Source organism: Triticum urartu, chromosome 3, assembly GCF_003073215.2.
Source record: "Triticum urartu cultivar G1812 chromosome 3, Tu2.1, whole genome shotgun sequence".
Lineage (NCBI taxonomy): Eukaryota > Viridiplantae > Streptophyta > Magnoliopsida > Poales > Poaceae > Triticum > Triticum urartu.
This window is the reverse complement of record NC_053024.1, coordinates 446409238-446422694: the sequence shown is the minus strand read 5'-3', so window position 1 is coordinate 446422694 and position 13457 is coordinate 446409238. Positions and strand designations below refer to the sequence as shown.

At 43.0% G+C, this 13457-nt stretch overlaps 1 protein-coding gene across 1 annotated transcript; it reads right to left on the bottom strand.

Moving 5' to 3' along the window:
- Nucleotides 1-1547: 1547 nt before the first annotated feature.
- Nucleotides 1548-3130, bottom strand: LOC125548467 (GDSL esterase/lipase At1g28600-like). Its single transcript, XM_048712055.1, has 5 exons — nt 2833-3130; nt 2534-2746; nt 2273-2424; nt 1892-2165; nt 1548-1780 (listed from the first exon to the last, which is right to left on the bottom strand). The coding sequence occupies exons 1-5, from the start codon at nt 3095-3097 to the stop codon at nt 1575-1577; spliced, it is 1110 nt and encodes a 369-aa protein (XP_048568012.1). The 5' UTR covers nt 3098-3130; the 3' UTR covers nt 1548-1574.
- Nucleotides 3131-13457: the final 10327 nt, after the last annotated feature.

Here is a 13457-nt window from a genome sequence, read left to right as displayed (position 1 = left end):
TGTGGCACAGAACGCTGGCCCCTCGCCGGTTAGTGCGTCCCCAATCTATTCACCCAAAGCATGTCATGCCTTTCAACACAGTCATATATCCCGTGCATATGTCTTTTCAACATCCAGGGAACATGTGGATCTACCGTTGGCGGTGGTCTTCGCAGCACTCCGGAGACACGGAGCCCGACCACTCCGATCCACGGAGGCGGAGGCGGAGGCGGTCTTGGCGGTAGCGCTGCCGCTAGCAGTGACGACCTGGGCTTTGGCCATCTTGGCGGTGACGACCTCCGCGGTGCTCGATGATCCTTGTGTGGTGATGATGCTTGAGATGACTTGTGTGTGGTGATGATCATTTAGATGACTTGTGTGCTTCTCTATATGCTTATGTTGGTTGTGATGATGTTCATTTAGAGACTTGTGTGTGATGATGCTTATGCATATATTGTTGTGATGGTGCCGGATGATATCCCGTTGTGTTTTATATGTCTATCTCATCATATATATCTGCTGATATGTGCTGCTATTTGAATTGAATTGATGTGAAAACAAACAGAAAAAGAAAAAAAAAAGCAAAAGCAAACTATGCCGACGGCTAGGCCGTCGGCATAGGGCTACCGTGAGCTCCCAGTAGCTGACACGTGGGCGCCTATGCCGACGGCCTAGCCGTCGGCTTAGTTTAAAAACTGTGCCGACGGCTAGGCCGTCGGCATAGGCGCCCACGTGTCAGCTACTGGGATCTCTGTATGAAGGACTATGCCGACGGCCTGGCCGTCGGCTTAGTTTCAAATTATGCCGACGGCCAGGCCGTCGGCATAGCCCTGGTCCTAGAGCAGCGGCTGGTCGCCACGTGGCACACCTATGCCGACGGTCGAGCCGTCGGCATAGTTTTTGACTAAGTCGACGGCTAGGCCGTCGGCATAGTTGTGCCACGTGGCGACCGTTCGTTGGGCAGACTTGACGGCGAGCGCCGTTAGGCGTGATAGTTGCCGACGGCTAGGGCCGTTGGCATAGATGTACGGCCCCCGTCGGCGTATAATATATGCCGACGGCTTTTCTATGCCGACGGCCTCCCTGCCTGTGCCGACGCATATGTTGCCGACGGGGACCGTCGGCATAGGCCTATCCCGACGGGACTCAGGGCTATGCCGACGGCCCTGGCCGTCGGCATAGGGGGCGATTCTGGTAGTGTTGGGTGTTTCAGAAGTTACGTATACTTCTTCTGTTTTTATTTATTCTGCATATTAGAGTTGACTAAAGTCAAACTTTGTAAAGTTTGACAAAGTTTATAGAAAAAAAGTAGAAATATTTACTTAAACAAATTTATATGATGTGAAAGTACATTCAATAATAAATCTAATGATACTGATCAGTTATTGTATATGTTTAGGCAAGTATGAATTAGCTTAATAGTGCTCCCTCCGTCTCATCATATAAAACGATTTATATTATGAGACGGATGAAGTATTACGACGAATCCGCACTGAGCCAGACAAACTACTATACTGTTTAGTTGACTATTTTATTTCTTTCATTCAGTTAACAGGCCGATGCAAGTACGGGAACAAAGCGAGCAATCAACAACTCTAGCAAGAATGCAACAGCGGCGGGGTCGCGTATGGCCCATGCAACACACCATCGGCGATGACGTTGTAGGCCTTCTCAGTCATGTGGATGCCGTCCCAATTGGCGCAGTTAGCCGGGGAACCCATAATAGCGGAGTGCTTGTCGCATGTCCCGACGTGGTACCGGCCACCGCCGCCGCAGCATGCCACCAGAGGATCACCGATACCTGCATGCCCAAACGCAAAACGATCGAGCAATGAGCGCGGCGCATGGACCAAACACATATGTAGTCCGCTTTAATTAGGAGAAGAAATGCGATCGGGCGTCGGTTACTGACCAAATCTGTGTGGGTTCTTGAAGATTTCCATGGCGGCGCCGAAGTAGTCGGCGTAGATGAGCTTCACCCATGGATGCCGCGCCCTGAGCCTGTTGACCTCGTTGAACAGCGCCGTGTTGTGCCTCATGGAGAAGTCGTTGTACCACCTGAGGCAGCCGAACTGGTCGTAGTCTGCACGGTTGCCCGTCTGGTGGTCGTTCAGGTACTTGGGCACGCACCCGATGGGGAAGTTCCCCGGGATCATGATCGTCTTCGCGCCGAGGTCGATGAGCTCCTGCATGCATACGATGACAGATGAAACCACCTACACCTACGAATACGATACATGGATGTATATATGCATGATTTGTTTGTACAGGCTAATTGATGGCGTGTAAGCACCTGAGCAATACTGATGATGCGGTTGACAACGTCTGGGATGAACTGGTAGGCTGTTTCACGAGTTTTATTATTGTTGAGTAACCAGAAGTTGTAGTCGTTGCCACCGATCTCGCCCAATATGATGAGAGACTCTCCCAGGAGTCTCCTCGCACCTGGCAGATCATCGTACGTAGCCCAATTAATAAAAGCAATACAGTAGCTAGCTAAAACTGATAGTACGGTTTTAGCATGCATGCATGGGCGCGTGGTTAATTTCATTACCGGGCTCTGGTGCTATCCGTTGCACCACTTCTTTGAACCAGCCCATCTGCATGCCCAGGTTGGCAGACCCGGGAATACTAAGGCCCCGTCTTTGGAAGTACTCCGGGGGAAGCGCCGTGGCAGCAAACACCGCGAAGTTGGCACCGAATGTGCATTGTCCCCATCTCTGCTCGGGCAAGCTTGGCTGTACCAGCGGCAGACCCAGCGCTTGCGCTGCAACACGTACGGACACAGTTGTCAGCACAGCCGGGCACTAAAGAGGTAGCTAGATCCATGCATGTGCTGTGCACTGCACTCACCGTAGAAATCAAGGAGGACGCGCCCGTCACAGACGCGGCCTGTGGGGTGGTGGAAGAAGGTCATCCCATATGGGAACTCCTTCAGCGCGTTTGGAGCGCTGCCGGTCGAGTACACGAAGTTGCCGGTGTCGATGATGGAGTCGCCGAAGGCGAAGATGCGCTTGTAGCAACTAGAAGATGACCCGGGAGCGCTGAGCAGCAGGACGACCGTGACGAGGAGGATGCATGAGGAAATGGAACGGTGTCCTTGACGCTCCGAGGCCATCGAGACCTGCTGTTGCTACAACGTTTGCAGGCTGACACGGTGACTGGTTTGTGATCCGAAGGAGTTCATTTGATCACCTTTTTATAGCATCTTCAGGCCGAATTCTACTAGCAGGGGTAGATACGATGGCAGTGAGTACAGTGACATCGTGAAGATACATTTCTTGCATTTCTCTTCTTTTTATATGTATCTAAAAGATAGATTTATATCCTCTTTACTTATTCATTTGAGATTTATATCCTCTATGTATAAAGTTTGACGAATAATTTCTTTGTGGCGCCGGCCATAATCTTAATAATGCAGTACAATAATGCAAGATACTCCCTTTGTCTCATAATACAAATTTTTATTACATTCAAGATACTACCATCCCATAAGTTCTTATTACATTCAATACGTGAGTATATTGGATGTAATAAGATCTTATGTTATGGGATGGAGGGAGTATATGATATCAAATCACACGAGGGCACATACATAATTGCACCATGGCATATACATTAATATGCACATATATCTATTATAATGACATAATATTACTGTGGAAATGATATTCTTCATATATATAAACCGCCGAACTGGCCCACTGGTTATCTTTGTACAAAAAACGCTACAAATGTTCTAAATTAAGAAGCTATAATGTATATTCCAACACTTCTACAAATAGATGGCACTAGCCAACAGATGTGCATCCAATAGAAAGGCGCACACAATGTTATATAAATGTTAACATGTGGTAGGTTTCAGGAATGGATTTTAATAACAGGTTAGAACATATTTGAAAGAAAATCCAATTGCAATGAGGGCAATTATCAAGACAATTGTGGAAAACAAAATAAGGACAATAGTTATACATTTGTTTTTGAAAAAATGCATATTTTTCACGATCGATTCTCAATAAACTAAAAAAAACTTATTTGGGACGACAAAAATATAGACTTTGGTTGAAAATAAAATCAAGATGAACTTGACATCAAATGGAAATGCAAATTCTGGACAAGAATAGAGAAGAAGAGAACCCAAATTAGGCGTACTTTCGGAAGAAAATATATTAATTTCACCGGAGATATTATGATATCAAAATGCACCGGGGCATATACATTAATTCCAAAAGATATATCTTCATATACCTATTATAGTGACATAATATTGCTAAGAAAAAAACATCCTTCATATCCATTGGTCGACTCTAGAAACTGGCAAACTGGTCTATTGGTTATATTTTGTAGAAAAGACCCTACGAACTTTCCAAATTAAGAAGCTATAATATTTTTCTATCACTTCTATAAATGGACGCCACTAGCCAAAAGATGTGCATCCAATAGAATTCGCACACAGTTGTATCTATATATATCTTATATAGACAAACCGCACTACAAATCATTAATTGCTATTTTCCTGCGCATGGATGTGCTTCCACATCATCTAAATTTTCACAACCATTGAGTTTACTGGCTTGGTCAACTAACATTCGTATGTTTCAAACATGAGTCTCTCTACCTTTGCAACACGCATAGCTGATTTTAAATGCCATCACATTTAATTTATGACACAATCAACTTTTTATATAGTTTTTTGTTTCTGCATAGCAGAACTTAAATCTTGAGGATGAATTCATATTGTATACAATATTTAGAAATCAACTATCAAATCATCGTGGCAACGCACAGTGTATCATCTAGTAAATGTTAGCATGCAGTGTCAGGAATGGATTTAATAACAAGTTAGGGACATACTAGGAACGAATCCAATTACAAAGAAACAAATTAAGAGAAATGTTGATTCATGTCCATGAGTATCAAGAGAATTGTGGAAAGCTAAATCAAGACTGCAGATTACATTTGTTTCTGAAAAGTGTTATGCCCATTTTTCTAATCTAGTTCTAGTAAAGTGAAAGAAACTTACTTGGGATAGAAAAAATATATAGTTTTGATGAAAAGAAGTTGAGATCAAATGCAAATGCAAAACAAAGATAGAATCGTAAGCTTAATCGGGACAAATTTACAATTGAAGATAACCCAAATTCAGCATACTATTGGAGTAAAAAATAAACCAAAATGCAACAAAAAGATTGGTCCAATATGTGACAAGAAAGTCAAAAATTATGGGAACGTAATTTCCAGATTAATTTGAGGGAGACCAACAACATACATGAATGTAAACCAAGAGCGATCCGAGATTTTATGTTGTAGTCATGCCCTTGCCATCATCGAGGCTAGAGGGACCGCACACCACCACCTACAATAGATATGAATGCAAAAAAATTTGTCATGGCACCTCCATATCCTTTCTATTATCATCATCTTGAAATCTGGCTACCGATGGATCCACCTCGATCACCTTTCCTCTCCCGATCCACCTAGCATCAGGAACATCCTCCGCCGCTTCCAGCGGGCCATGAGAGGGGGGTGCGGGTGGACGACAACGAATGATGCGACCTAATGTGGAAAAAAAATCAACACTAGACCCATCTAATCTTTCATCAAATAAGAGACCTTATGGAGGAAAAGTGAAGCTAGCTCACCGTCGAGGATGTACTTTAGTCGGTGGTGTCTACCATTGCGGAGGGGGAGGATGTGAGGGAGGCGGCGGCACTATTTTGTAGAAAAAACTATGAAAAGTGAATATAACTACCCAACCCCCTTCACCTCCCCTTCAGGACGCGGGGCCGGGGGGGGGGGGGGGGTTATTGTGCCCACGTTTCGCATGACAATAATGGATATAGTATTCTTGGGTTCCGAAACAATGAGAAAATTTTACTTGTACATTTCGAAAAAATGAGAGAATTATACATGCATAATGTGCAAAACTATTTGTCATAAAATATGCTCATTTTATGGGCCATGTAAAATGTTGTGCTCGCATAGGTGCTACAGTAATCATTTTCTCCTCAATTTTAGTATAGTTCATAGATCGCAATAGTTAGCACAAATTTTGCACTAACTCTTGTTGTGCTCTCCTTTTGTGTAGTCTCTATAAAAGTTTAGCTCTTTTGCATTTGACCATCTGTTCAAATAGCCATTCGAAAATTCAAGAGATTGTGCAAAAAAGGGCATTTCTTTCTTTCTGAAATGGAGGCAAGGCTCTCGCCCGTTCCAATAAATACATGGAAAAATCGGTTTGTGTCGCTACCGAATTTGGATATTTTGTGTCGCTACCGAATTTGGATATTTGATGAATGCCACTGAAACTTCTGAAGGAAATATGCCCTAGAGGTAATAATAAAGTTGTTATTTCTATTTCCTTATATCATGATAAATGTTTATTATTCATGCTAGAATTGTATTAACCGGAAACTTAGTACATGTGTGAATACATAGACAAACAAAGTGTCACTAGTTTGCCTCTACTTGACTAGCTCGTTGAATCAATGATGGTTATGTTTTCTAACCATAGACATGAGTTGTCATTTGATTAACGGGATCACATCATTAGAGAATGATGTGATTGACTTGACCCATCCGTTAGCTTAGCACGATGATCATTTAGTTTGTTGCTATTGATTTCTCCATAACTTATACATGTTCCTATGACTATGAGATCATGCAACTCCAGAATGCCGGAGGAACACTTTGTGTGCTACCAAACGTCACAACATAACTGGGTGATTATAAAGGTGCTCTACAGGTGTCTCCAATGGTGTTTGTTGAGTTGGCATAGATCGAGATTAGGATTCGTCACTCCGATTGTCGGAGAGGTATCTCTGGGCCCTCTCGTAATGCACATCACTATAAGCCTTGCAAGCAATGTGACCAATGAGTTAGTTGCAGGATGATGCATTACGAAACGAGTAAAGAAACTTGCCAGTAACGAGATTGAACTAGGTATTGAGATACCGACGATCGAATCTCGGGCAAGTAACATACCGATGACAAAGGGAACAACGTATATCGTTATGCGGTTTGACCGATAAAGATCTTCGTAGAATATGTGGGAGCCAATATGAACATCCAAGTTCTGCTATTGGTTATTGACTGGAGACGTGTCTCGGTCATGTCTACATAGTTCTCGAACCGGTAAGGTCCGCATGCTTAACGTTCGGTGACGATCGGTATTATGAGTTTATGTGTTTTGATGTACCGAAGGTAGTTCGGAGTCCCAGATATGATCATGGACATGACGAGGAGTCTCGAAATGGTCGAGACATAAAGATTGATATATTGGACGGCTATATTCGGACACCGAAAGTGTTCCGGGTGATTTCGGAGAAAACCGAAGTGTCGGAGGGTTACTCGACCCCCCCGGGGGGAACTAATGGGCCACATGGGCCTTAGTGGAGAGAGAGAGGGCCAGCCAGGGCAGGCCACGCGCCCCCTCCCTCTCTAGTCCGAATTGGACTAGGGAGGGGGGGGCGCCCCCTCCCCCTCTAGTCCGAATTGGACTAGGAAAGGGGAGTCCTACTCCTACTAGGAGGAGGAGGACTCCTCTCCTGGCGCGCCCCATGGCCGGCTGGCCTCACCCCTTGCTCCTTTATATACGGGGGCAGGGGCACCCTAGGACACACAAGTTGATTGTTTCCAGCCGTGTGCGGTGCCTCCGTCCACCATAATCCACCTCGGTCATATCGTAGCGGTGCTTAGGCGAAGCCTTGTTCTGGTAGCATCATCATCACCATCATCACACCATCATGTTGACGAAGCTTTCCATCGACACTCTACTGGATCATGAATTCGTGGGACGTCACCGAGCTGAACGTGTGCAGATCGCGGAGGTGCGTACTTTCGGTACTAGGATCGGTCGGTCGTGAAGACATACGACTTACATCAACCGCGTTATAACGCTTCCGCTTACGGTATAATGAGGGTACGTGGACAACACTCTTCCCCTCGTTGCTATGCATCCACCATGATCTTGCGTGTGCGTAGGAATTTTTTTGAAATTACTACGATTCTCCAACAGTGGCATCCGAGCCAGGTTTATGCGTAGATTATATGCACAAGTAGAACACATAGGAGTTGTGGGCGTGGGTATATGCATATTTGCTGCGTCACTAGTTGTTTCTTGATTCGGTGATATTTTTGGGATGAAGCGGCCCCCAGACCGACATTACGCGCGTACGCTTACGCGAGACTGGTTCTAACCGACGTGCTTCGCACACAGGTGGCTGGCTGGGTGTCAGTTTCTTCAACTTTACTTGAATCGGATTCAATGAACAGGGTTCTTTCTGAAGATCAAAAAGCAATCACTATACCGCGTTGTTGGTTTTTGATTGCGTAGGTAAAGAACGGTTCTTTGCTCATCCCGTAGCAGCCACGTAAACATGCAACAACAAAGTAGAGGACGTCTAACTGTTTTTGTGGGGCATGTTTGTGATGTTTAGGGTCAAGGACATGATGCTAGATTTTTATTGTTACGAGATGATAATGTTTGTAACACAGTTATCGGCAACTGGCAGGAGCCATATGGTTGTCGCTTTTGTATCAAATGCAATCGCCATGTATTGCTTTACTTTATCACTAGCAGATAGCGATAGTCGTTAGAGCAATAGTTGCGAGACGACATGATGCTTCGATGGAGATCAAGGGTGTCAAGCCGGTGACGATGGTGATCATGACCGGTTGCTTTGGGAGATGGAGATCAAAGGCACAGATGATCGATGGCCTATCATATCAACTATATTGATTGCATGGTGATGTTTATCCTTTATGCATCTTATTTTGCTTAGTCGAGGTAGCATTATAAGATGATCTCTCACTAAATTTCAAGTATAAGTGTTTTCCTGAGTATGCACCGTTGCTACAGTTCGTCGTGCCGAGACACCACGTGATGATCGGGTGTGATAAGCTCTACGTTCACATACAACGGGTGCAAGCCAGTTTTGCACACGCAGAATACTCAGGTTAAACTTGACGAGCCTAGCATATGCAGATATGGCCTCAGAAAACTGAGACGAGCGTGAATCATATAGTAGATATGATCAACATAGTGATGTTCACCATTGAAAACTACTCCATCTCACGTGATGATCGGACATGGTTTAGTTGATATGGATCACGTGATCACTTAGATGATTAGAGGGATGTCTATCTAAGTGGGAGTTCTTAAGTAATATGATTAATTGAACTTTAATTTATCATGAACTTAGTACTTGATAGTATTTTCCATGTCTATGTTGTTGTAGATATATGGCTTGTATTCTTGTTACGTTGAATTTTAATGCGTTCCTAGAGAAAGCTAAGTTGAAAGATGATGGTAGCAATTACACGGACTGGGTCCGTAACTTGAGGATTATCCTCATTGTTGCACTAAAGAATTACGTCTTGGAAGCACCGCTAGGTGACAAACCCACTGCAGGAGCAACGCCAGACGCTGTGAACACCTGGCAGAGCAAAGCTGATGACTACTCGATAGTTCAGTGTGCCATGCTTTCCGGCTTAGAACCGGGACTTCAACGACGTTTTGAATGTCATGGAGCATATGATATGTTCCAGGAGTTGAATTTAATATTTCAAGCAAATGCCCGGATTGAGAGATATGAAGTCTCCAATAAATTCTACAGCTGCAAAATGGAGGAGGATAGTTCTGTCAGTGAACAAATACTCAGAATGTCTGGGTACCACAACCACTTGACTCAGCTAGGAGTTAATCTTCCTGATGATAGTGTCATTGACAGAGTTCTTCAATCACTTCCACCAAGCTACAAGAGCTTCGTGATGAACTATAATATGAAAGGGATGGATAAGACGATTGCTGAGTTCTTCGCAATGCTAAAGGCTGCGGAGGTAGAAATCAGGAAAGAGCATCAAGTGTTGATGGTCAATAAGACCACTAGTTTCAAGAAAAAGGGTAACGGGAAGAAGGGGAACTTCAAGAAGAACAACAAGCCAGTTGCTGCTCAAGTGAAGAAACCCAAGTCTAGACCTAAGCCTGAAACTGAGTGCTTCTACTACAAAGGAACTGGTCACTGGAAGTGGAACTGCCCCAAGAATTTGGCGGAGAAGAAGAATGGAAAGTGAAAGGTATATTTGATATACATGTTATTGATGTGTACCTTACTAATGCTCGCAGTAGTGCCTGGGTATTTGATACTGGTTCAGTTGCTAACATTTGCAACTCGAAATAGGGGCTATGGATTAAGCGAAGATTGGCTAAGGATGAGGTGACGATGTGCGTGGGAAATGGTTCCAAAGTCAATATGATCGACATCGGCACGCTACCTCTACATCTACCTTCGGGATTAGTTTTAGACCAAAATAATTGTTATTTGGTGCCAGTGTTAAGGATGAACATTATATCTGGATCTGGTTTGATGCGAAACTGTTATTCATTTAAATCAGAGAATAATGGTTGTTCTATTTATATGAGTAATATCTTTTATGGTCATGCACCCTTAATGAGTGGTCTATTTGTACTAAATCTTGGTAGTAATGATACACATGTTCATAGTATTGAAGCCAAAAGATGCGGAGTTGATAATGATAGTGCAACTTATTTGTGGCACTGCCGTTTGGATCATATTGGTGTAAAGCACATGAGGAAACTCCATTCTGATGGACTTCTGGAATTACTTGATTATGAATCACTTGGTACTTGCGAACCATTACTCATAGGCAAGATGACTAAAACTCCATTCTCCAGAACAATGGAGCGAGCAACAGAGTTATTGGAAACCATACATACTGATGTATGTGGTCCAATGAACATTGAGGCTCGCGGTGGATATCGTTATTTTCTCACCTTCAGAGATGATTTGAGCAGATATGGGTATATCTACTTAATGAAACATAAGTCTGAAACATTTGAAAAGTTCAAAGAATTTCAGAGTGAAGTGGAAAATCATCGTAACAAGAAAATCAAGTTTCTGCGATATAATCATGGAGGTGAATATTTGAGTTATGAGTTTGGACTTCATTTGAAACAATGCAGAATAGTTTCGCAACTCACGCCACCTGGAACACCACAACGTAATGGTGTGTCCGATAGTCGTAACCGCACTTTATTAGATATGGTGCGATCTATGATGTTTCTCACTGATTTACCGCTATCGTTTTGGGGTTATGATTTAGAGACGGCTGCATTCACATTAAATAGGGCACCATCTAAATCCATTGAGACGAGACGTTATGAACTATGGTTTGGCAAGAAACCCAAGTTGTCGTTTCTTAAAGTTTGGGGTTGTGATGCTTATGTGAAAAAGCTTCAACCTGATAAGATCGAACCCAAATTAGAGAAATGTGTCTTCATAGGATACCCAAAGGAGACTGTTGGGTACACCTTCTATCACAGATCCGAAGGCAAGATATTCGTTGCTAAGAATGGATCCTTTCTAGAGAAGGAGTTTCTCTCGAAAGAAGTGAGTGGGAGGAAAGTAGAACTTGATGAGCTAATTGTACCTACTCCATTATTGGAAAGTAGTTCATCACTGAAATCAGTTCCAGTGATTCCTACACCAGTAAGTGAGGAAGCTAATGATGATGATCATGAAACATCTGATCAAGTTAGTACCGAACCTCGTAGGTCAACCAGAGTAAGATCCGCACTAGAGTGGTACGGTAATCCCGTTCTGGAGGTCATGTTACTTGACCATGATGAACCTACGAACTATGAGGAAGCGACGATGAGCCCAGATTCCGCAAAATGGCTTGAGGAAATGAAATCTGAGATGAGATCCATGTATGAGAACAAAGTGTGGACTTTGGTTGACTTGCCCGATGATCTGCAGGCCATAGAGAATAAATGGATCTTCAAGAGAAAGACTGACGCTAACGGTAATATTACTGTCTACAAACCTCGACTTGTTGCAAAAGGTTTTTGACAAGTTCAAGGAGTTGACTAAGATGAGACCTTCTCACCCGTAGCGATGCTTAAGTCCGTCCGAATCATGTTGGCAATTGCCGCATTTTATGATTATGAAATTGGGCAAATGGATGTCAAAACTGCATTCCTTAATGGATATCTTAAAGAAGAGTTGTATATGATGCAACCAGAAGGTTTTGTCGATCCAAAAGGTGCTAGCAAAGTGTGCAAGCTCGAGCGATCCATTTATGGACTGGTGCAAGCCTCTCGGAGTTTTATACAGACTTTGATAGTGTGATCAAAGCATATGGTTTTATACAGACTTTTGGAGAAGCCTGTATTTACAAGAAAGTGAGTGGGAGCTCTGTAGCATTTCTGATATTATATGTAGATGACATATTGTTAATCGGAAATTATACTGAATTTCTGAATAGCATAAAAGGATAATTGAATAAGAATTTTTCAATGAAAGACCTCGGTGAAGCTGCTTATATATTGGGCATCAAGATCTATAGAGATAGATCAAGATGCTTAATTGGACTTTCACAAAGCACATACCTTGATAAAGTTTTGAAGAAGTTCAAAATGGATCAGGAAAAGAAATGGTTCTTGCCTATGTTACAAGGTGTGAAGTTGAGTCAGACTCAATGCCCAACCACTGCAGAAGACAGAGTGAAAATGAAAGGTGTTCCCTATGCTTCAGCCATAGGCTCTATCATGTATGCAATGTTGTGTACCAGACCTGATGTGTGCCTTGCTATCATTTTAGCAGGGAGGTACCAAAGTAAGCCAAGAGGGATCATTGGACAGCGGTCAAGAACATCCTAAAATACCAGAAAAGGACTAAGGATATATTTCTCGTATATGGAGGTGACAAAGAGCTTGTCATAAACAGTTATATCGATGCAAGCTTTGACACTGATTCGGATGACTCTAAGTCACAAATTGGATACGTGTTTTTCTTAAATGGTGGACCTGTCAGTTGGTGCAGTTCCAAGCAGAGCGTCGTAGCGGGATCTACATGTGAAGCGGAGTACATAGCTGCTTCGGAAGCAGCAAATGAAGGAGTCTGGATGAAGGAGTTCATATCCAATCTAGGTGTAATACCTAGTGCATCGGGTCCAATGAAAATCTTTTGTGACAATACTGGTGCAATTGCCTTGGCAAAGGAATCCAGATTTCACAAGAGAACCAAGCACATCAAGAGACGCTTCAATTCCATCTGCGATCAAGTAAAGGAGGGAGACATAGAGATTTGCAAGATACATACGGATCTGAATGTTGCAGACCCGTTAACTAAGCCTCTCTCACAAGCAAAACATGATCAACACCAAGACTCCATGGGTGTTAGAATCATTACAGTGTAATCTAGATTATTGACTCTAGTGCAAGTGGGAGACTGAAGGAAATATGCCCTAGAGGCAATAATAAAGTTGTTATTTATATTTCCTTATATCATGATAAATGTTTATTATTCATGCTAGAATTGTATTAACCGGAAACATAGTACATGTGTGAATACATAGACAAATAGAGTGTCACTAGTTTGCCTCTACTTGACTAGCTCGTTGAATCAACGATGGTTATGTTTCCTAACCATAGACATGAGTTGTCATTTGATTAA